General features: G+C 41.1%; 1 protein-coding gene across 1 annotated transcript in view; it reads left to right on the top strand.

Moving 5' to 3' along the window:
• Nucleotides 1-21,032, top strand: part of RHOBTB3 (Rho related BTB domain containing 3) — a 121,576-nt gene extending 100,544 nt beyond the window's left edge. The window contains exons 10-12 of the mRNA XM_073678284.1: nucleotides 4,429-4,595; nucleotides 14,405-14,501; nucleotides 16,054-21,032. Of these exons, the coding sequence (XP_073534385.1) occupies nucleotides 4,429-4,595; nucleotides 14,405-14,501; nucleotides 16,054-16,169 (380 nt within the window). The 3' untranslated portion in view covers nucleotides 16,170-21,032. The remainder of the gene's footprint in view (nucleotides 1-4,428; nucleotides 4,596-14,404; nucleotides 14,502-16,053) is intronic.
• Nucleotides 21,033-25,163: the final 4,131 nt, after the last annotated feature.

The following is a 25,163-nucleotide window of genomic DNA, read 5'->3' as shown; positions in this document are numbered from 1 at the left end:
GTTTTCCAGATGTCCCAAACAATCGAAAAGGGGATTCATCAGAGAAAATGACTTTGCCCCAGTCATCAGCAGTCCACTCCCTGTACCTTTTGCAGAATATCAGTCGGTCCCTGATGTTTTTTCTGGAGAGAAGTGGCTTCTTTGCTGCCCTCCTTGAAACCAGCCCTTGCTCAAAGAGTCTCCTCCTCACAGTGCGTGCAGAAGCACTCACACCAGCCTGCTGCCATTCCTGAGCAAGCTCGGCACTGCTGGTAGTCCGATCCCGCAGCTGAAACAGTTTTAAGATACGGTCCTGGCGCTTGCTGGTCTTTCTTGGGCGCCCTGGAGCCTTTTTGACAACAATGGAAGCTCTCTCTTTGAAGTTCTTGATGATGCGATAGATTGTTGACTGAGGTGCAATCTTTGTAGCTGCGATACTCTTCCCTGTTAGGCCATTTTTGTGCAGTGCAATGATGGCTGCACGTGTTTCTTTAGAGATAACCATGGTTAACTGAAGAGAAACAATGATACCAAGAACCAGCCTCCTTTTAAAGTGTCCAGTGATGTCATTCTTACTTAATCATGACTGATTGATCGCCAGCCCTGTCCTCATCAACACCCACACCTGTGTTAATGGATCAATCACTAAAACGATGTTAGCTTCTCCTTTTAAGGCAGGACTGCAATGATGTTGAAATGTGTTTTGGGGGTTAAAGTTCATTTTCTGGGCAAATATTGACTTTGCAAGTACAGTAATTGCTGTTAAGCTGATCACTCTTTGACATTCAGGAGTATATGCAAATTGCCATTACAAAAAATGAAGCAGTAAACTTTGGAAAAATTACTATTTGCCTCATTCTCAATACTTTTGGCCATGACTGTACTGACTTGCTCAAAAATACAGTAGGGAGGAACTGGAGCAAAATTGCACCAAATTTAGCGACTTTTCAAACAGTTGCAAATGAAGATTCATAAGAAAACATTTTGAGTTGCTAAATTTCACCCACAAAGTGGAAAACAAAAAAACAAACAAACAGGTGAGCACATATAAAATAGACTAAAGAAAGGCACAAATAGAATAATGTATTGGGAGCAAACAAAGGGACAGACAAAAAACAGGCACAAAGGCAATGATAAATTGGGGCCATTGTGTTACATGTGCACAGTTTAAAATATGGGCAATGGAGAGCTCCTCATAATAAACTATGGGAGAATTACTAATTTAATCATTTAATGGGTTATTCTAAGGTTCTATCTTCATAAGCACGTCAATCCTGGCCCCTGGCTTCCTGTTTTGCCAGGTTTGGTGCACTCCTTTAAGATTTACAGTTCAGACTATCGGCATGGTCCAACCACTGGTCTAAACTGTGCACTCTCCCAAGCTGCTAGAAGGGATAGTTTTGCCTCCCCAACATGGGATGAGCGCTAGGGGATTGAAAATGGTTGGATCCATCTTTCATGCAGCTTCAGAACGCTGTGAGCAGCCTGCAAAGCATAGTGCCACTGCCTACAATCAGCGTGCATTCCTTACCTAGGTAACCGACCACTCAGTCCATAGGGTGGCCGATAACTTAGGTAATGAGCTGTACACTATCAAATTAAAAATCTTGGGCAAGTAGAGGGTTTTTAATAGGAGATAAATTGCAACGTTGCTTGTTTTTGCAAGCATGTTGCAATTTTACCTAAAAAAGAATGGGAGACATCCCCTTTAAAGGGAATCTGTCACCACATTTGACCTCATAAAACTATTAATATGGCCATATAGGTTATAGACTGCTGAAAAATTTCTACCTGTATGTCTCATATCAGATGCGTTGTTGTTGATAAATCCTTTTTTATCACTTCATATAAATGACCTCTTCCAGGCTATGGGGAAGACGCTGCCTGGAAGATAACTCTGCCTCCAGAGCTTATTTTACATTAAGGGGGAGTTACCAGTGAGACAAGTAACTAACACAGAACAGGAGAACTGAAACTTGTATTCTTGCACATGTTTTGCTTTTCTCTGTTGTAATTCAACAATATTGCAGCCCTGTCTGCCTGTGAGATGGAAGCTGAAGCTGAGAAGAACCTTCACATGTGTCAGGTATAATCACACACAGCTCTGCAGTGAGATCAGGAGAGCAGAGAGCGGCCATCACACATCACACTGGTAACTCCCCCTTCATGTATAATAATCTCCAGAGGCAGAGTTATCTTCCAGGCAGTGTCCTCCACAGAGCCTGTAAGAGGTCATTTACAGTCCTGTTCATCGTTATTGGCACCCATGAAGTTTAAGTACATAATGTGGAATATCTCCTGAAAAAAATGAATCAAGTTAAACAGTTTTTTTGTACAGAGCACTCGTGTTAAATACAAAAGACCAAATAATAAACAATAAATTAAAACAAAAAAACAATGGGAGGGAAAAATAGAAAAACCGAAAGCTTGCTGTGATACTGGTATTGGCATCTTTTACATTAATTTAGTATGGAAACACATTTTGACTTGCCTGTGGTAAATCACAAAAGAGATTCACCTGTGATTAATTGTCGGTGTTCATGTGACATGAATTGGCCAATGAATGATGACTTCAGTGTTTTAAAAAGCCATATGGTAGGCCCTGTTCCTTTGTCACAATGGTGAAGACAAAGGAGCTGTCTGAGGACATCATAACTGCTATTATTAGCAAACACAAGACTTCCAAAGGGTATAAGGCCATCTCCAATGACCTTGGTATCCCAGTTTCAACAGTACGCAATGTTATGAAGAAGTTTGCCAAGCATGGAACTGTCAAGAACCTCCCTGGACGTGGTAGAAAGATGAAAATTGACAAGAGATGTTTTCGAAGGTTGGTTCGAATGGTGGGAAAAACACCACGTCAAACATCCAAAGACCAACCTGGAACAGTCTGGTGTCATGGTTTCAACAAGTACCATATGCCACACACTAAACCAAGCGGAGCTTTATTTTGCAAAGGCCAAGGAAGAACCCATTGCTGAAGAAAGACATAAAAAGGAACTACTGATCTTTGCCAAACAGTACCTTGACAAACCACAATTCTCCTAGAAGGGTTAAAAAATAGAACTTTTTGGCAATGCAAAGCAACAGTTTGTTTACTGACAGCTCAATGATGCTTATAAAGAACAGAACACCTTATTAAAGGGAACCTGTTACGTCCTAGCTACTATCTACACTGCCCCCATAGTGTTGTTAGTGATGCAATGTGCATCACTAACAAGCTTTTTTTCATTAAAATTGTTGGTATTATAATGATTTTATAACCTTTGATATACTTTATCATACTTGCTCTTTTTCAGTCATAGGGGTGTGATTCTCACATTCAGCCATGGGCGCGCGCAGCATTCAGTCACTGCTGGCACCGCCCATGTATTTGAATATTGCTCCCGGCAAGCGCTAATATTGTGGGGCGCATGTTCATTTGTTCATGTCTGGCCACTGGTCCCGCGTCTGCACAGTGAGGCTGTGTGATTACCAGCTTCACTGCGCATGCACTATGTTCCCCTGCGCAGTGAAGCTGTGTAGTTCAGTGTCGCTGGTAATCACACAGCCTCACTGCACACGCGCGGGTAATAGAGCGTCATAGCACATGCACAGTGAAGCTAGGAACTACACAGCTTCATGCGCGGGGAACATAGCGCATGCGCAGTGAAGCTGGTAATCACACAGCTTCCAGCCTCACTGTGCAGGCGCCGGACCAGCGGCCGTACTTGTACAAATGCGCCCCACAATAATAGCACTTGCCGGGAGCAATATTCAAATACATGGGCGGCGCCAGCAGTGACTGAATGCTGCGCCCGCCCATGACTGAATGTGAGAATCACACCCCCATGACTGAAAACGAGCAGGTAGGACAAAGTGTATCAAAGATTATAAAATCATTATACTACCACTAATTTTAATGAAAAAAACTTGTTAGTGATGCACATTGCATCACTAACAACGCTATGGGGGCAGTGTAGATAGTAGCTAGGACGTGACAGGTTCCCTTTAAGCATGATGGAGAATCCATAATGCTGTGGGGTTGCGTCGCTGCGTGTGGTACTGGAGGCCTTGACAATATCATGAAATCAGAGAATTATCAAGAGATATTTGAGTGAAATGTAAAAAAACTTGGTTTGAGTTGAAGATCATGGGTCCTCCAGCAAGACAATGACCCATAGCACACATCCAAAAGTACACAGGAATAGTTGAAAAAGAAAAAATGGACAGTTTTAAAATGGCCAGCAATGAGACCTCAATCCCATTGAAAATCAGGGATGACTTTTTTCAGCAGCAACCTGTAAGCCCATATTAATAGTTTAGATAGGTCAAATGTGGCGACAGATTCCCTCTAAATATTCATTACTCTTTTTCCTTATTATTCACTGTCCCTCATTTGCCTAATGAACTAGTGGGTGCTTCTGGAGATCTGACAGAAGCCCCTAACTTTTTATTTTTTTCCTCCAGCCAGTGTTCTGCAAGCCATGTCCCTTTTGATTTGTTCTGAGATGTATCAAGTATCCAGGCTGAAGCATATATGTGAGTGTAACATCACCACTCAGCTCCAGAGCGTGCCTAGCAGAGAACTGGCATCAACAAGCCTGAATGTGGTCAGTCTGCTCAAGAAAGCCAAGGTAATGTCATCTTGCGGTCCACGGTCAAAATATTAATATTAGACACGTGTTTATGGAAGTGGCATAGAGAATAATATTCATTATTGATATCTTTGAAATATAGTGATAAAAAAAATCTAAGTGAAACCTAGATATAAATTAGTAAGGCCACGTTCACACGTTCAATATTTTACATCTATATTTATAAGCCGAAACCAGGAGTGAAACAGAGTAAAAGTATAATAGAAACATGTGCACCACTTCTGCATTTTTTTATTATACCATTCATTTTTTTTAATAAAATGAAATGTGACATTAAAACATATATATTTTCTTTTTTCACCTAAGACCACATAAATTAAGGCAAAATGAACTGAGGCCTAACCTAAATATTGTACCTATCTGTCTGAGACCCATCCACCTAGCTGTTTTACCATATCACAATCCAGACCAAACCTGGTAGTTTATGTGGCAGCCCCAATCCTAAATGAATGCGGAAGACATTTTAAACTGGCTCAGATTCAATAAACAAAGAGCTTCTTTTTTTTTTTCTTTTTTTTAAATTTGGTTAAATTGGAACCTTTCTGTAAATGACTTATCCACATGTATGTACAACGACTGTCAGTTACTGGTCGGATGGACATGTAGTCCAACAGGCCCATAGCTGCGTATTAATCGCTGACCACCACAACCATGCCCCCTTACCAGCTTGGTCCGTCTTAGACCTCCTAATGAAAAGTCTAAAGCCCCTACGCTCAAGAAAATTGGCAGAAAAGAAAATACCTAAAGGGGAAAATTTATTAGCAGAAACCACTCCACTTATCCTCAAGGCTGCAAAAAACGTGACAAAAAAAATGGCTCTCAATAGCAACACTTCAAAATTGAAACACAAATCTTATTCAAAACCGATAATATATCAGTAAACAAACCCGTCTTAATTTGGCAATGGTTATCCGGTACACTAGTACACCCTTATAGTGACCCTTAAGCCCCTCAAAGCTTGCTTTGCTTGAAAAATACTAATCACCGACTTTACATCAGACCTTTTCTGAAAAAACGAAACGCCATGTAGCATCTGAACGACTGTTGAATGTGAATACCCTTAATCAAAAAAGACATAAAAGTATTAGCTGATTTCACATCCGAACCATATACATTAAAACCAAAATCATAACAAAACGTTGACCACTGCAGCCATGAATAACAATAATCTAACCATGTTTTGTTGGACTTCTGTATAAATTGAAAACTATGCCATGATCAGGTCCCATAAATGCCGAGGGGAAGGGGATTCCTTCTCGGTTCGCTCCTAGCACCAGCTACTGAACATTTTTCCATTTAAGACTGGATAAACACCCAGGAATATATTTCGCCTTTAACCAAATATTAAACTCCAGGCAGCATAATACTAGGTGCCTGAGAAGGTTATATAAATAATAATCAATATAGTAATCATAATAAACGATAATCAAAGAACCATAACACTTTTGCAGTTTAAACAAATGATGGCAAAAACGACACCCATATGGTCAGAATGCAAGCAATTCCTTTTGTTTTTAAAAAACTGACCCCACATTACTACAGCTACCACTACCGGAAAAAGTTCTAATAAAACGAAGTTGCTTAAAATTTGTTTTTGCCGCAAAGCATGCTTCTGCGGACCAGTAACCTGCCAATAACAACCAAAACTCTGTATACAGGGATAACATTGGGAACAGATTCATCTTGAATGATACTATGACTGTTAAATCACTTTAAGAAAGAGTACCACATGCAGACATCATCTTTTAAATTCTTAGTTAGCCTAATGTGGGATCTCTGGGATATCAGAACCCTGGTTGCAAATCTAAACGCTTAGAAGACTTTTTACCCATTGGTATAATTCTAAGTACAAAAGTGAAATTACCTAAGAAGAGATTGCTAATCTTTTAACACAACATTTAGATATTTTAACAGTGAACAAAGCTTTCTACCATTACCCCATTTTAACTCTAAGTAGCCTGACCACTGACTTCAAACTATCAAATTCAATACTGAGAAAGTCCAATGAGCATGACAGTAAAGCATTTTTTTTTTTGGCTAGTGAAGATGCCAAAAATTTCTTTTATAGAAACTAATTTTTGCAACTACCTGTAACACACTGGGGATACAGGCGGGCCAACAAATTAAAAATTCATCCAGTGAACCATACAACCTACAGCCTCACCCTCTGCTACCACCCAGTGGAGAAAAGACGATAGTACCTCAAAATAATAACAAGACAATGTAAAACCCATAGGAAGGCATTTATCAAAGAAAAATTGTTCCTCAAACTGAAAACCTAATGATGAAAAAACAACCAGGTCAATTGGTAGTAGCCAAAAGTTGCTTTATATCCACTTTCACCAGTAGCAAACGTTCATATGCAATAATGCAACTTCGTTGTCAATAGACGTGTATTTACCTACGCAGTTGTTTTATCTATGCAGTCGTTTAATGAATAACCTTTTGGAAAAATAAGTGGTCAACCCCTAACTTTTTTAGGGACTAAACCTAAAGGCGAGACTCTAAAATTTACAAAAGGAGGAAATGCAAAAGGGCTCCAATACCTTAAATATCTTATCCCTGACTACGGATGGATGGTCATCAACTGATTTAAAATTAGAACCTGTGAACGACGGTACATAAAAACCTTTTCCAAAACCATTATTTATTTTATTTTTTTACAAATTCCCTTGTATGCAGAATACTCAGGCTGTTAATCCTTTATGAGACAACTGAACACTGGATGATTACCAGCACAAAAAGAGCATTCATGTCTATATCTACAGTTTTGCAGCCATTTACAAGAAGAATCATTAAAAGCGAAACAAACCTTTTACGTATACCATTGACTGTCTGTGGCGTATCATCCTCAGGCTTAAAAGGACCTGGGGTTCTCTGGGGAAGCATGAGGTTTTACCATAACCCCACGTCTTTCACCCCCATTTTAAATTTTTTGTGTACTGAAAGTTTTTGACAGAATTGCTCGTCATAGAAGAACCAAGCCATTCTGCCAAAATTCTTATAAGCCTCGAGAATCATGTCGACATGCTGAAACAACCAGACAACAATTGTTAGGAAATTTCTCGCCTATTACTGATGAAAATATACAGAAACCAATTATGAAATGTCCTAGGAGGACCCCTTATTCGGTCATCATCTGTCACATCAGGCTTTTTATCATGCTTGAATGACTCTTTTGCAGATGGTAGTAATGATAATAGCTAAAAAAAAAGTCATTACATCAAATTTTTCTTTTATGCCCGAAGACAGATGAAAGCTGAGAGGGGTAATTCACACGGCAAAGGTTCTTTAGACAAACTTTATAAGCATGGTTTGTGTAGCTGCAGCAAGTGTAGCTGTAATAAGTGTACTATTATAAAAGGAATAAACCAGAAGAGACCAGAAGGGAACAGTAAGCACTGCTTATCACATTTACCCAGCTTTTCTTTGAACCTATCCTTTCACTATGATAACATAAGCTCTTACAGTTTTTGCTCCACTAATCCTCAGTCTCCTTCTCTATCCCCAAAGCCCAGCACCTTCTAACGAAATAATCATCTTTCCGTTCCTCTTACCGCCCCACCTGACCTCATCTGCCGACCTGCTCCTCAACCTCAGCTCTATCCTACTAAAACACAAAACAAGCCAGCGACTCTCCTTCTTCCACCTGCTCTCACTCTCTCTGCTTCTCTTAACTGCTGGCGTCATATCTCCCAATCCTGGACCCCCACAGCACCCACTTCCCACTTATTCCCCATCCTATCGCTCCCAACCAAAAATAAACTACCGCAACCTCTGCTACCTAAAACCCTTCCCCCTGACACCCAACTACATGCTCCCTTTCTCTGGAGCACTTTGGAATGCCCGCTCTGTCTGCAATAAGCTCCATGTGATTCATGACCTCTTTAACTCTCGCAATTTCTCCTTCCTGAGCCTCACCGAAACATGGCTGACACCCTCTGACACTGCCTCCCCTGCTGCACTGTGTTGCGGCGGCCTCCACTTCACCCACACTCCTCGCCCTGGTAACAGACATGGTGGAGGAGTGGGTCTTCTCTTTTATACCAACTGCACCTTTAACCCAATCCCACCTCTACCCTCCCTTATTCTCCCCTTTTTTGAAGTCCGCTCTGTCTGCATCTACTCTCCCTCCAACTTCCAAGTGGCCGTCATATACCGACCTCCAGGCCCGGTCACTACCTTTATTGACCAATTCTCCACCTGGCTTCTTCACTTTCTCTCTGCTGACATTCCCACCATCATCATGGGCGACTTCAACATCCCCATTGACACCCAGCAGTCAGCAGCCTCCAAATTCCTGTCACTTACTTCATCTATTGGACTTACTCAGTTGTCCTTGTCAGCCACCCACACAGACAGACATATATTAGACCTTATATTCACCTGTCTCTGCTCCCTATCTAACTTCACAACCTCCCCTCTCCCACTATCTGACCACCATCTACTCACTTTCTCATCCCTGCCCTCCTCTCCTGTCACCCATGTCCAGCAACTAGCACACCCCCGCAGACACCTTGCACATCTAGACAATCACACACTCTCTGACTCTACTCTACCACTTGCATCCATATCCTCACTCCACTCCTTCTACAATGCTACTCTCGCATCAGCTAATGGGGACGCCCCTCTCGTGCATGGCAGAGTGCGATGAATCAATAGACAACCCTGGCACAATAACCTCACTATAAAACTTTGGCAAGTGTCCAGGGTTGTGGAGTGGCAATGGAAGAAAACACATTTGCAAGATGACTTCACTGCATTCAAACAAGCAAGACTCACTTTCAAATCAGCCCTTACCTCTGCTAAACAGGCCTACTTCACAACCCTCATATCTTCCTTATCCTACAATACTCAAACAGTTATTCAACACTTTCAACTGCCCCCTCCGACCCCCCCTCATCTCTGCTGAGGACTTTGCCACACACTTCAAAAATAAGATCAACCAAACAAGGCAAGTCTTTATTGTTCAACCACCACAACCCCTTTGTCTACTAGACCAATACCCTTCCCCCTATAACATCCCTCTCCAACATCACTGAAGGAGAGCTTACTCACCTCCTCTCCAAATCACACCTCACCATTTGTGCACTCGATCCCATCCCACCTCCTTCCCAACCTCACTACCACACTTATCCAGGCCCTAACCCACCTCTTCAACCTATCACTAACCTCTGGTACCTTCCCTTCTGCTTTAAAACATGCCACAATTACTCATATCCTCAAAAAGCCATCCCTCGACCCGACCGCTATGTCAAGCTATCGCCCCATATCGCTGCTCCCATTTGCTTCCAAACTCCTTGAGCAGTATGTTCACGCTAAACTTTCTTCCCATCTCTCATCTAACTTGCTCTTCGACAACCTACAATCTGGTTTCTGTCCCCATTATTCCACTAAAAGGCCCCTGATCAAAATTACTAACGACCTACTTACAGCCAAAGCTAACAGACAATTCTCTATACTCCTCCTTCTAGACCTGTCCTCTGCCTTTGACACAGTTGACCACTGCCTCCTACTATAGATCCTCTCTTCCTTTGGCATCAAAGACCTTGCCCTATTTTGGATCTCCTCATACCTTTCCAACCGCACATTTAGCGTCTCCCACTCCACCTCCTTATCCCGCCCTTTCTCTGTTGGTGTCCCTTAAAGCTCTGTCCTAGGACCCCTACTCTTCTCCATCTATACCCTTGGCCTGGGACATCTCATAAATTCACATGGCTTACAGTATCACCTATACGCTGATGACACTCAGATCTACCTCTCTGGCCAGATGTCACCTCACTGCTGTCCAGAATCCCAGAGTGTCTATCAGCCATATCCTCCTTCTTCTCCTCTCGCTTCCTCAATGTGGATTTAACTGAGCTCATCATCTTTCCTCCATCTCACGTATCTTGCCTACCTGATCTATCTATCACAATAAACGACATCATGCTTTCCCCTGTACTGGACATCCGCTGCCATGGAGTAACCCTTGACTCTGCCCTGTCCTTTAAACCGCACATCCAAGCTCTTTTTTTTTCCTGTCACCTTCAGCTCAAAAATATTTCCAGAATCCCTCCTTTCCTCAACCTTCAATCTACTAAAATGCTTGTGCATGCCCTCATCATCTCCCACCTGGACTACTGCAACATCCTCCTCTGTGGCCTACCTGCTAACACTCTCGCACCTCTCCAGTCCATTCTTAACTCTGCTGCCCCACTAATTCATCTCTCTCCTTGTTTCTCCTCCGCTTCTCCCCTCTGCAAATCTCTTCACTGGCTCCCATTTCCCCAGCATATCCAATTCAAACTTCTAACACTGACCTACAAAGCCATCCATAACCTCTCTCCTCCGTACATCTCTGAACTAATCTCCTGATATTTTCCCTCACATAATCTCCGGTCCTCCCAAGACTTCCTTCTTTCCTCCACAATTACTCATTCAACCACCTCGCCCGGTCACCTCCAAGACTTCTGCCGAATATCTGGAATTCTGTGCCCCAGCACGTTCGACTATCCACCACATTCGGATCCTTCAGACGGAACATGAAAACCCATCTCTTCAAGAAAGCTTACAGCCTGCCATGACCTCGCTGCCTCCTCAACACCACTGGAGCTGCTGCCTTGCCAACACCAAACCTGAACCTCACCAACACCAGAGCTGCTGAAACCCCCACCTACTGTCTCCTTCCCCACCATCCTATAGAATGTAAGCCCGCAAGGGCAGGGTCCTCTTCCCTCTGTACCAGTCTATCATCGTTTATTTGTTACTGTAAGTCATATCTGTATTTTGTATGTAACCCCTTCTCATATACAGCACCATGGAATCAATGGTGTTATATAAATAATAATAACATTTTAAATGGTAACTAAACTATCATCAAAAGCCAGGATAAACTAGCATACTAACTATCATTTACCACATTGCTAGCGTTGCTAGGGACAGACCTAGCAAAGGCACTATCAATGTATTTATATACATCTTGTAATACTGGATTATTGATATCATTAATACAACCAGGGGCAAGCCCTGAAGTTATCTTACCCTGTCCTGTACTGTCCTCTCACTCTGACGCTGCGGCAGCCTCTTCTGGAACTTGACCAGCAGCTCTGGGGCATGACCCCGGTCAGAGCCAGCCTGCCTTGCTGCGGCACAGCAACTAGGGGCCCCTGCAGGAGACGAGCCTTTTCTATGCTGTGCTCCATCTTCATCACCTCTCCTGGACATGTATTGCCAGGCCGGACCTTCACTCACCGAAGCTGCAGGTCCAGCCTGGCCTCTGGCAGTGATCCAGTGTCCCCGTTGCCCCAGCAACGGTTTCCTGTTGCCGGGCTTGGGGAATTGCGGTGTCGACGGGCGGGACTTCTGCCCGATGATTGGCGGCTCCTCGTCACTTCGGGGCTGAGCGTGGACGCAGACATCCTTTCCGATGCTGCTCCTCTTCTACGGTGATGCTTCTCCAGCAGCGGGGGGAATAGGATGTCAGTGGTCTCCTTACTCTGCCTGTGGGACGTCCATTGGAGGTACTTGCTTCATCTTGGGTCCAATGTCATCAGGCGTGGGACCGGGCAGCAGCACTCTGGGGTCGTCTGTCATAGTGGGCATCGGTAGGTTCTCCAGACAGCGTCTCAGCCTCTCTTCTCCTCCAGGCTCTCTCCATCAGCTGGTTCAGCAGCACATCCATCCTGACCTTCAAACTTCAGGTTAGCAATGCTCCTTTGCTGGCCATCAGGAAGGGGTTAAATAGGAAAGATCACCGCCTCCTTCCAGCTTATCCACCAATTCTGGGATTCCCAGATTCTGGCTGGAAAATCCTGCAGGTGTTCCTTATCTGCCTAGAGACTAGATAACCCACTAAAACCCTTGAAGAAACTCAGAAACACAAACAGTGTTGGTCACACTAAACTTTAACCTTTTAATCCCCAAACACCTTATAATCCAATGTGCCCCTTTAGTTTATTACACGGAGGCTAACATATTTTGCTTCAGGGTTTATTTGCACAACCAATTTTTCAGTTGTCCATGTGCACAACAGATTAAAATAGTCGATAGCACAATTCACATGAGTGATTTTTTTACACAGATTGTGCACCATATTACTCTGTCCAATAGGAGTCTCAGGGTATGTGCGCATGGCGTCTTTAAAATGCTGGGGGTACTCACCAAGTTTTTCTTAGGCAAAGCTGTTGATCTTTTTCCTAAAGTGGCTTTGCTTGCGGTTATGCCATCATCTTTGTGTCGGCTTCTCTGCCTATGTCTTTTTGTCTATAATTTAAACTTTAACTAGCAATAAGCGGTTTCCTAGCAGAAGCCGCCCTGCATCACCGTTTCCGTAACCGAAGCGGTTAAAAGAAATAACAAAAGCCTGAACATGTGCATAGCTATGATGTTTTTACATTGCTGGGCATTATGTTAATTTTTTGCAGCAGTTTTGTGGTACTTTTTTTGATGGCTTCCACTCGTAATCTGCCTGAAAAAGACGTCAGGTGCCCATACACTGATGTTAAAAACGATCCCATTACAAAGGAGTGCAGAGGTTTTCCTTTTGTGCGGATTGTATGGTAAACTCCCAAAACCTCCACTCCTGGTTTTGGTTTACAAATACTGAGGTAAAATATTCACAAAAATACTGAACATGTGCACGTGGCCTTGGGTGTTAGGCCAGGAGTTTTTTACCTCCGTATTTGTAAGAGAAAACCAGGAGTGGGTGATAAATACAGAAGTGGTGACGTGTTTCTATTATACTTTTCTTCTGATTGGTACTCTCCTGGTTTTGGCTTACAAATACTGAGGTAAAAAAACTCATCATACTCAATGTGTGCACATCACCTTAGGAAATCGCTCAGCTGTTTAATAACATTTTCTGCAGCAGTTTCAGGATTCTCAAGATCTGCTAGTAAAACTTGTCATTATGATTGCTTCCAGTACAAACAAACAGCAGATAGGCAGTGTCATGGAAAGTGATGCATCGGGGTTATTTATTCATTGTATATTCTACTGTCTCCATTTCCTGGCAGGACATAAAGCAAATTTTGTTCTGCCAAATCACATGAATGTGTAAATCTTTGCGCATTACTATTGATTTCAAATAAGCAGCTTCTAGCACCAGGAAAAAAAAATCTGTATTTTTACAAGTGGTCTAAAGAAAAATAGATAATAGCACAGACATGGTTGAAGAAAGTTATAGAAAAGTTGTAGACCCATTTCCTATATGTCACTTTTCATCAATGGGAGTAATAAATCCCCCCCCAAAAAAGAGATAAAGGTGGAAATTCCCCAATGTATCTCTATAGACTGTGTGGGTGAAGAATAAAAGATGTATGTAGAGCAGGTCTCCTGAAGCAATGTATCCATAAGCCCCTGTCACCTGAAAATGTCCAAAGAGTGTCCTTTTGGCTTCCATTTGTTGATATGCTTCTGTATACCCTTATTTGTTATATGACATAGTGTCTGCTACACTGTTCCATATGGATGCATCCAGTAAAACAATGTATACCCTAAGGTATTTGTTTGTGTGTTTTTTTAACTTGGGAACCGTTTGTATGGTGCCCTGCATGGTGCCTTACTCAGCAATAAAGCTTTCAATTCCTTTTATAAATATAAAACATATTTTTGAAATTGAAGAAATATGGCGGTATGTGCCTTTTTACGGTTTCATACAATTGGAGCCGTAGAGTAATAATCACGATCAGTATCACAAAGCTTAAATATCAATGATTGTTGTGTGTAGAGATTGCCTGTGACTATACGTACCGTATATGTTCGGTATAGCTTACTTCTTTTAATATTGATTTGGTTTTGTTTGACAGTTTCATAACTCAGAAAGTCTTTACACATGGCTACTTTACTTTCTTGCCACACATTACATGATCTTCAGTCAAAAGCAAGAGTTCCAAGACCTTTCAGGTAACTTGTTCTAGAATTGACACATAATTAGTGATAATGATAGAAAACTTGAACCAAACACATGGATTTGAAGGTGGGGTATATAACTATGGCTTGATTCCGATTTTTTGCTGACATTTCTGTAACTGACACATTTACCTTTTCTTACCTCAAGTTGTAGTTGGATTACATACTGTAGGACCATAAATTTGTGAATAGAGACTAGTGCATGCCAACAATAAATCTAGCACATTTTTTTTTGGCTTGTCAAATCCATGACCCCTTTTCTAGACATTTGTGAAAAGTGTCTAGTGAGGTATAGACATTTATTCTATTTGGTGCAAATGAATAGTATATTAGTCTAAATTTAATTGTACTCAAAAAAGTGTATCTTAGGTCTCATTTTGACATTTGTTCATCATGTACAGTACAGACCAAAAGTTTGGACACACCTTCTCATTTAAAGCCTTAAATGTATTATCCAGCTCTAGGAACGGAGGCCACACCCTGGCTTGCACAGAATGCAAAATATACAAATATACAAAGAAAAAACACAGAATTTGAGCTTGGTTTAAGTTGGTATACATTCAGCCCCTCCTTATAGCTCCTTTAATATGTTGTACTTATATATCTATTATGCATTATGATATGTTAAAATCCTTAATAAAAATTGTATTGTTAAAAAAGAAAAACGGGATTTGGACCTTTGCACTAACATGGTCATTGACTTTAAACAGATTTTTCAGGTTTATCACGAAAGTGTGCAGTCGCTCTATGTGAATGCAGACTTGTGAATCCTCACAGTGCTCACATCGTGGTATAAGAATACAAATAATAAGTCTGATCCATGACTCATAGAGTATAATGGGTTCATGATCTATCTGTTGAAAACACAGAACACATAGGTGAAATACGGACGTTTCAATGAGGGTTAAAAGAGTTATTTACTACTTGGACAACCCTTTCTCAATTCCTACATTCCTTCATGTAAAGTAAAAACAGTCTTTACCTACCTCCATTGTTGGCGACTGTGGCATTATGTCACGAGAGCCCTGCATCTAATCAGCGGCCGCTTCACTCTGACTTCCTACAATCAAAACTGACATTCAGAAGAAGTCAGAACATCTCCTGCTCTCTCTCCCTCAGAAAGTCAGTTTTACATGGGAGAATGAAGTCATTAAGAAGGGGTTGTCCGAGTAGTGGACAACCCCTTTAAATCATTATAGCAATTTAAAACACAGTGCATTTTTGTGCTTTTTATTTACTTTTGGTGTGTTTTTGGGTTACGGGGCTTTGTTTATTTTTTTCATTCAAAATAAACCATGTTCTAGGTGTGGCATGGAATAAATGCCTGAATAAAAAACACCACCCAAAGCAAGCTTAGAAAAGGGCATTAAAATCATAGGGTGTTTTACAAGCAAAATAAGACACAAAAAATGTATGTGTATGACGTGGGGATTACCGTATATTAACCATTTATTATTTGTGCGACTGCAGCCACAAATAACTATTGTGACATGTGTACGGTAAATCTCCTGTGTAATCTTAGACTTTTCTTTTTCGCTTCTTCCAGCTGAGGAACTGGAATTTGTGGAAAAACACAAGTGGCCTTCACACAGTTACCTGACGGAGCTCGCAGAATATAGAAGCTACATCCATTTGCCAAAGCAGAGGTGCGCAGTCATGTGACCAGAGCGCATGCAAGTGTTAACTGTCTATTGTAAAACTTGTCAATGCCTAATAATTTTGCACTTAGGCTATTTACAGATAACTGTACTGCCATCCTCAGCGGTGCTGTGCTGAAAATAAATATAACCCCCTCAGATGGCAAGAACAGATCTCAAAGCCTTGGGGGTACCAATAATATCATCTGACAAGTCACCATGAAAACCTTTCGAATGGAATGTGATTAGCAGAAGTACTCCATCTATGCTCTCACCATCTTTGACCTGACTTCAGATACACAGAGCAAATGCTAGAACTTTCAATTTCATCCCGGCTTTTCTTTGAGTTTCCTATCACTTAGGCTCGGACCCCACTACGTTTTATGCCATTGTCACAGGAGGTTTGAGCCCGAAAGTATGCACAGTCGGGATGAATGTCGAGGCATCTGTCCACTATAGGGACCATTGTAAATACATTTTAAATAATCAATGTGTCATTGTGCCGTCTACCTGCCCCCTGTCTCCTTAGTAGCATCAGGGCAGATTATTGAAATAAATTGTATAATGCCGCCTGCTTGCTCTACTGCTACTAAGTAAACCATGCACTAGTAGATGGCATGATCTAAATATTGAAGATGCTGCAATGCTGATCCTCCAATCCCTACTGACATGTCACACAGATCCTTCAAACAGCTGATCGTCGGCGTTCAAGAGTTGGACCGTCACGAACCACCAATCTGATCTTGATGGTCTGTCCCAACAATCCCAGAAAACTCCTTTTTAAAGGCACATTTACACGATTATCATCATGATTTGCTTGCTTTGGAGCAATCGTAAAGGAAAAGATAAGAGTTAAAACTATCAGTTATGATTAACTGTTAGCTAAAAAACCCGCAAAATAAAGCTAAAAAGCATTAACAGAAAACACCCGAGAAAACGTTTCAGGAAAACATTGATGAAATTGAAAAAACAAAAACAAATAAACCTCAGGACAAAAAAATGCCAGTGCTTCCTGAAGCGGTTTCCACTTAAAAAACTCATCTTTTTTGGCTTGCAGAAAAAAATGTAGTGTAAACATACACTTATTGCTGCCATCAGCTTCTCAGACAGGGTAAAGCTATTGGCTCCACAATGATGAATGTTGGTGAAGAGACTGAAACAGAGACAGCCCTCACCCCTCCCTAACTGCTCCACTTCCACCTGTGTCCCACAGTCAGGATCAGATTTCCCATATGGCTAACCTAGGCCATGGCCTGTGGCGTAGTAGTCAGGGGGGGCGTATATACAGAAGAAATAACCAAATGTTTTAATAAAAATGTTTTTTATTAATTTAAAAAGGCCATATAAAATTATGGTTTTTAAATTTACATCCATATACATAAAGTAAATTGAGGGGTACATTTATATATTGCCCATCTCTACAGCTTGGCTGTTTTGCTCAGTTACAGGTAAAGAGCATTTGCGCTTTCTGTCTCACACCCTCAGCGTAAACCACGTGTTAAAGGAAAATTCCAGGTTTGCTGTTACAATAGTGATTCATTATGCTCATATCACTTGACTTCTACATATCTACTGCCATCATAGATGCTCTAAAATACATTAAAAGTGACAAAACCCAAAAATCAGGAACTTGAGCATAAGCTAGGGGTATACTCGTCAAGCTACAAAGAATTGAAACAACGTTCATAGTACAGTTTTGGGGAACGGTGCTGCTGAGGTTACACCAAGCGAACTAGTATGTACAAAAGGTGGAAATTGATGCTTTGGAAGTTGCTTAAGTTCTCCAATCACTAGTAAAGTTTTTGATAGAACTGCGAGAATAGTTTGATTTATATGAGGAAAAAGCTCTCAACATTTCTGAAAAAAGTATGAGCGTGATGAAAAGCATTTGATTCTCAAGAAACTTTAATCTGATAAGGCATGTGATGGTGAAATTCGTTTAAGTGGGCGTGACAACTTTCAAATCAATAAATTTTAATCAACTTTTTAAGGGGAGGGGGGCACAGAATTATGTGCATTGGCTTAGGGCATAGAAATGTGTAATTCCGGCCCTGCCTACAGTAGAGGTAGCAGTTTAGTCTTCAGCTCCTATTGTCTCACAGCTCAGTAAAACACCAAAGCAGGAAAAGCACCGGAACCAACTTTAGGCCAGTAATATTAGCTTGACCGGTTCTTTAACAGCCTTCTGGTAACCCTAGATGCCCCCGTCAGCTTTGTTAATTTGACTGTCTGTTCCCTCCCATATTAAGACGTCTTTTGTATGTATATACCATATATACATAGTGAAATAAGTATTGAACACGTCACCAATTTTCTAAATAAATGTATAGGCTCTTGACATGAAATTCTCACCAGATGTCGGTAACAACCCATCCAATCCACACAGGCAAAGAAATAAAACCATAGATGTCCATACATTAAATTATGTGTAATAATGAGAAATTACACAGGAAAAAATTATTGAATGAAGTGAAGAAAGGGAAATGCAAAAAGCCATGTAAAGTCATGACACCAGCTGAAATCTATCAGTAATTAGAAAGCAATCCTGACACTTAGTGAAAAATAATTTAATGTGGTTCAACTAATGGCCTTTAAAAAGGTGTCTCATTACCAAGGTGCCACAAAAGAAACATCTCATGATGGGTAAAACCAGTAAGTTGCCTCAAGACCTTTGCAACCTTATTATTGCAAAACATACTGATGGCATTGGATACAGAAGAATTTCTAAACTACTGAAGATTCCAGTGAGCACTGTTGGGGCCATAATCCGGAAGTGGAAAGAACATCATTTCACCATAAACCAGCCATGATCAGGTGCTCTCCGCAAGATTTCAGATAGAGAAGTGAAAAGAATTATCAGAAGAGTTGTCCAAGAGCTAAGGACCACCTGTGGAAACCTACAGAAAGACCTGGAATCAGCAGGGACAATTGTTTCAAAGAAAACAATAAGTAATGCAATCAACTTCCACGGCCTGTATGTATGCTCACCACACAAGACTCCATTGCTGAACAAAAAGCATGTTCAAACAAGTTTAAAGTTTTCTCAATAACATTTAGACAAATCTGTGAAATGCTAGGAGAATATAGTCTGGTCACATGAGACCAAAATTGAACTCTTTAGATGCCATAATACACACCATGTTAAAACACCATATCAACAGTGACGCTTGGGGGTGGGAACATCATGATGTGGGGCTGTTTTTCAGTATACAATACTGGCAAACTTCATATGATTGAAGGTGGGTCAAATGGACAAATGTACTGAGACATTCTTGATAAAAATCTGCTGCCATCTACCAGGATGATGAAGATGAAATGAGGGTGGACATTTCAGCAAGACAATGATCCCAAACACACAGCTAAGTAAGCTCTCAATTGGTTTCAGAGTAAGAGAAAATAAAGCTGCTGGAATGGCCCAGCCAATCACCTGACTTGAATCCAATAGAAAATTTATGGAAGGAACTAAAGGTCATAGTTCAGAGAAGGAGCTCATAGAACTTCAGGATTTGAATAGTATTTGTGTGGAAGAATGAGTCAAAATCACACCTGAGCAATGCATGCGACTAGTTTCTCTATACAGTGGGCTTCTTTAAGCTGTCATCACCAACAAAGGACTTTGTACGAAGTATTAATTAAATTTCAGTAAGCGTGTTCAATACTTTTTCCCTGTGTCATTTCTCATTATTAGACATAATTTATGGACATCTATAGTTTAATTTTTTTGCCTGTGTGGATTGGATGGGTTGTTACCGACATCTGGTGAGAATTTCATGTCTAGAGCACCTTTAGAAATATATTCACTTAGAAAATTGGTGACATGTTCAATACTTAATTCACCCGCTGTGTGTGAGTATGTGTGTGTATGTATAATGTGTGTGTGTGTGTGATACATATATATATATATATATATATATATATATATATATATATATATATATACTGTATATACATATTCTCTGTGTAATTCCTTTACTTGCACCCAGTCAGTGTGACTAAGGCAGGTAGCTTCTCTATAATTTTGGGCACTGGACCTTCAGTGCCTAGTGGCATATACGGTCCTGTCTGTAATATGGACCTGCAAGATCAACATGTAATGAAATTGAATGCATAGGAATTTGATCAGTTTTTACATCTGTATTCACATTTATTATTATTTTGTTATCTGTTTTTGCCACTACAAAATAATATTAATAAATGCAACTACTGATTGAAGACTGATGAAATATTAATCGAATATGCATGCAAAACTGATCAAATAGTGATTCATCCATAATTTATGCACACGCCAAAAACTTTAGCTGGCATATCCTATTTGTAAAACAGAACAAAATAGCACATGCAATATTTCAGAAACACAGAGGTGAAAAAACATTCATGAGAATAGCTTAATTGGTTCACATTAGCAGCCTATTTCAATCTGTATAAAATGGATGCGATACGGATGAAAAATACACTCGTATGAAAGAAGCCTTAGGGGGAATTGACAGGCTGCAGATTATGTTGTAATAATCTGATGAATTTATTCTTAAGGATATTTTGTAATGTGGCACATTTATTGCCCAACTTTCTACAACCAAGAAATACAGTTCATACATCAGAAAGGGATTTGTTTCTGTACCTTGTGCATGGATTTTTTTTTAATGTGAATATACCCTAAAACTTGTATGCTAAAATTGATGGACATTGATATTCCTTCGGTATGTGGTTCTAAGCACTGGGACTTCATTGATCACATGAACATGATCTGTCTGCCATTGATGTGTAAATTTTTTTTTTGATCCGTATAAAGTTTATTCGGAATCTCCAAATTATGTTATCAGGCTGTTAAACCTTTGCCATCCCTCGGTTGAACTTGTAAACATATTCAATAAAAGACAAACTATATAAATATGGTTGCCTGGTCTGTATTACGGTTATGTTTGACATTGATCAAAATTGATGTGACCAGAGTCTAAAATAATGAGTACTACTTGATAACTTACACAGGTCTAATGACTACCAGGCTGGTCACAGCATTAGCCAATGTGCAATGTTTATGACAGTGGTGAAGGAAAGTTGTCACAAGAATAACATAATGCACATCTGTTGCTTACTGAAACCACTGGAGTCTAAAAAAGCCCCAGTGGCCAGTGTGGATATTGCAAGATTTCTCATTTTTATTTTTAATATAGATTGTGATATGAAAAAAAAATCATTGTCAAATTAAAAAGAAATACATTTAAACCAAAAAATGGGTTTAAACTAAAGCTCATTTTCTGATGATAGCTTCCCCATGCAACTGGCATGGATTTATATTGTGTGACCATAAAATAGTTTAAAAAAAGGAATTACAAAGTAAAAAATATTCATACTCACCTTCCGCCGGCCCCCGGTGTCCTCCCGGTGACGATACACTTTCCTTGGCTCCCAGCGGTGATCTGCATGGACCTTCGGTGACATCATTTATTTAGCTGATGGTCACGCGACCACTGATGTCAGCAGTCAGGTGATGGTCGCGTGACCATCAACTGACTAAATGACCTCACCGAAGGTCCTTGCAGATTACCGCTGGGAGCCGAGGAGAGCGCATCGTCGCCGGGAGTACACCGGGGGCGCCGGAGAGGTGAGTATGATTATTATTATTTTTTTTAACTTTATAATTCTTTTTTAACTTGCAGACACGATGGTACCTGGGTTGGATGAGAATCTTCTCTTCTCCAGACCCGGGTACCATCTGTGCATTAAATCGCATAAGATCTTATGCGGTCCAGAATTGGTCTTGCTGCAGTTTTTACCGCAATGCGAATCCACAGCGGAAATTTCCGCATGATGTGCACAGCACATGCAGATTTGTATTACAGTACATGGCAGACCTATTACAAGTGATTTTAATGCGTTTTAGCAGCGAAAATCCACCGCAAAAACGCATTAAATCCGCATCGTGTGCACATAGCCTTAGGCCACACGTCAGGGCTGAGAAGGAAGGAGCACTATTTGGCTTTTGGAGCATAGATTTTGGTAGAATAGTTTGTGGGCAACATTTGCGGAGCCCCTAAGGTGCCAGAACAGCAGAAAAAAAACAAAAGTGACCCCATTATAGAAATTACAAATCTCAATGAATTCATCTACTGCTGCAGTGACTATTATGTAACATCCACGCCAGGCTTTATTCTGGAGAATTCCAAATATGCCAGTTTAGTGCCCATACATTGTGCTCCCATAAAGTGTAGCGCCCCCATACATTTCTCCTGGTGACACACACCCTGTAAATTAAGTGCTCTCCCCTCTACAATAACGCCAAATATGTGGCCGCTTACTGTGGTTTAGGCACAGTGGGTCTCAGAAGGAAGGGGCATTTGGATTTGGGAGTGCAGAATTCACTGGATTTTATTTGAGGGGGCGGGAGCCATGTTGCTTTTCTAGAGTCTTTGTTCTACCAGTAACGTGGGACCCCCTATAGTCCCAGCGACAGATGATGGACCTGAGGGGGGGGCTGGTTTTGTGTGGGATAAATTAGGGGTTTTATTGGTAACATTTTGGGGTACATAATGTTTGATTGCTTCCAGAATAAGACTAGATCACCAGTCTATGCTGAGCACTTACGACGGGGATTCCGTGTAAATCCCACAAAAATGCAATTCAGACTAAACCCCCAACGGAACCACCCACCACAAAGAGGCAGATGGGGACACTTTGGAGCCCGTTTGACGTCTGCTCCAGTGGTCTCCATCTTTTTAGGCACATACAGATCTGTGGTCGTCCCCACCTGTGCTCTAAAAAAAAGCCTAAACTAACGCCACTGGAACAGAGACCAGTCCAAAAGGACTCCATCAGCCTCATAAGTGAGTGTCTCAATCTGGGTTTTTTGTCTGAATTGCAGTTTCGGTGAATTTACATGGAAACCCCAATGTAAGCTCTCAGCGGAGAGTGCAGGATAAACGTGAGCCGAGCCTTATTCTGATTTTTTTGGAGGCAGAATGAAGAAATAAACAGCAGTACCAGAATAGTTCAGATTTTTATTTTTGCACGGTTCACCGTGTGGTATAAGTGATAAGGTGGATTTATTCTTCGGGTCGATGCGATTACAGCGATACCAGATTTATATGTTTTTTTTTTTAGGTTTTTCTGCTATCACACAGTAAAAATGTTTTTTTTTTTATAAAAAGTAGTTATTTTCGTTGCCATATTCTGAGAGCTGTAACTTTTTTATTTTTTGCCGAATCAGCTATATTATGGCTTGTTTTTTGCGAGACGGTTTGGCGTTTTTATTGATATAATTTTTTTTTACATAAGACTTTTTGATCGCTTTCTATTCACTTTTTTGTGAGTCAGTATGATGAAAAAGCGTTGTTTTTGGCGTGTTTTTTTTTTTACGGAATTCGCCAAATGGACTAAATAATGTGACAGTTTTATAGAGCGGGTCGTTCCGAACGCGGCTATACCAATTATGTGTACGTTTTCTCGTTTATTTTTGTTTTATCACAAACGCTGCTTTTTGAGCGGCGATATAGATTTTAGTGATTTGTGTGCACTTTTTGTGTGTTTTTTTTTACACATTTTATTTAACTTTTTTTTTAATTTTTCACCAAGTCCCACTGTGGGACGTGTGATTGTCACTTTGATTGCTGATCTCATACACTTCATCTGTACTGCAGTGCATGAGACCTGTCAGTGAGTCATGTCTGACTCACTGACTCTGCCTGTGAGACCCATCTTATTGCTGGCATCATCACATGATCTCAGGGTACCATGGTAACCATCGGGACCCACGATTCTCATTGCGGGGGTCCGATGGTTACTAAGGGGGTCTTGCGACCCCCTGGTAAGCACTTAAAGGGAATCTATCACCCCTTGGAACTTTCAGACCTCTAATATGGGCATACAGGTGATAGAAATGTAAATCTATACTTACCTGAATGCCTCATATTAGAGGTTTACTTGCTTCTTAATAGCTTTTTGTTAAATTAGTTTTGGCAAGCTTCGTTTCCGGGGGACGCCAAGAAATCCCCACCTATTAGCTTCATTTCTATACCCCCCCCCCCTCCCCTGCACATCACAGGGCTCTGTGACGTGCAGTTCCCAGCCGGATCCCGCGCCTGCGCAATTTACCCTGTATGGAAGGCACTCTTACTCCTGCAGTCTGTGTAGCCTTGTGGAGCAGGAAACTTGTGCACAGTGACTCCACTGACCTCTAATATGAGGCATAAAGGTAAGTATAGATTCACATTTCTATCACCTGTATGCCCATATTAGAGGTCTGATAGGTCCTAGTGGGGTGACAGATTCCCTGTAACCCCTTTAAAGTATTAGTATGCCCCAGGCCATCACTCCTGGTTCAGTGAGGGCTCCGGCGCTGATTTATACAGCTGACATGTGCCTGCAACAGCTGCGGGTGGAATCGCGATCTACCCACGGCTGTTAACCCGTTAAATGCCGCTGTCAATCTCTGACAGCGGCATTTAACATTGCTGCGCCGGAAGCGCGGAATTAGCCCGTCCATCGGTGACCACGTCACATGATCGCGGGTCACCGATGCGTGGGCATGACAACCCGGGTCTGCAGCAGACCCCTGTGGTTGTCATGGAAAGATTGCTATGAACGCCACCTAGTGGTCGGCGCTCATAGCACATGAGCGCCACCTAGTGGTCGGCGCTCATAGCACATGAGCATTTCCACTGTATACAAACGATCTGCTCACCGCCTGTATACAGTAGAAGCAATCAGACAACTGCTGCTTATAGTCTCCTATGGAGACTATTGAAGCATGCAGTAAGTGTAAAAAAATAGTGTTTTTAAAAATATTAAAAAAATATAAAAGTTTAAATCACCCCCCTTTCTCCCCATTCAAAATAAAATCATAATGAAAAAAAAAACCACATACACATATTTGGTATCGCCGCATTCATAATCACCTGATCTATCAATATAAAAAAATAATTAATCCACGTAATGAGAAAAAAATTCTAAACGCCAGAATTACATTTTTTGGTCACCGCAGCAGTGCACTAAAATGCAATAACGGGCGATCAAAACATTGGAT

This window comes from Phyllobates terribilis, unplaced genomic scaffold (genome assembly GCF_046119375.1).
Source record: "Phyllobates terribilis strain yellow unplaced genomic scaffold, ASM4611937v1 Scaffold_1__5_contigs__length_1240528914, whole genome shotgun sequence".
In the NCBI taxonomy this organism is placed as follows: Eukaryota; Metazoa; Chordata; class Amphibia; order Anura; family Dendrobatidae; genus Phyllobates; species Phyllobates terribilis.
Note: the sequence above shows the minus strand (reverse complement) of the source record. Positions and strands in the feature narration are given on the sequence as shown.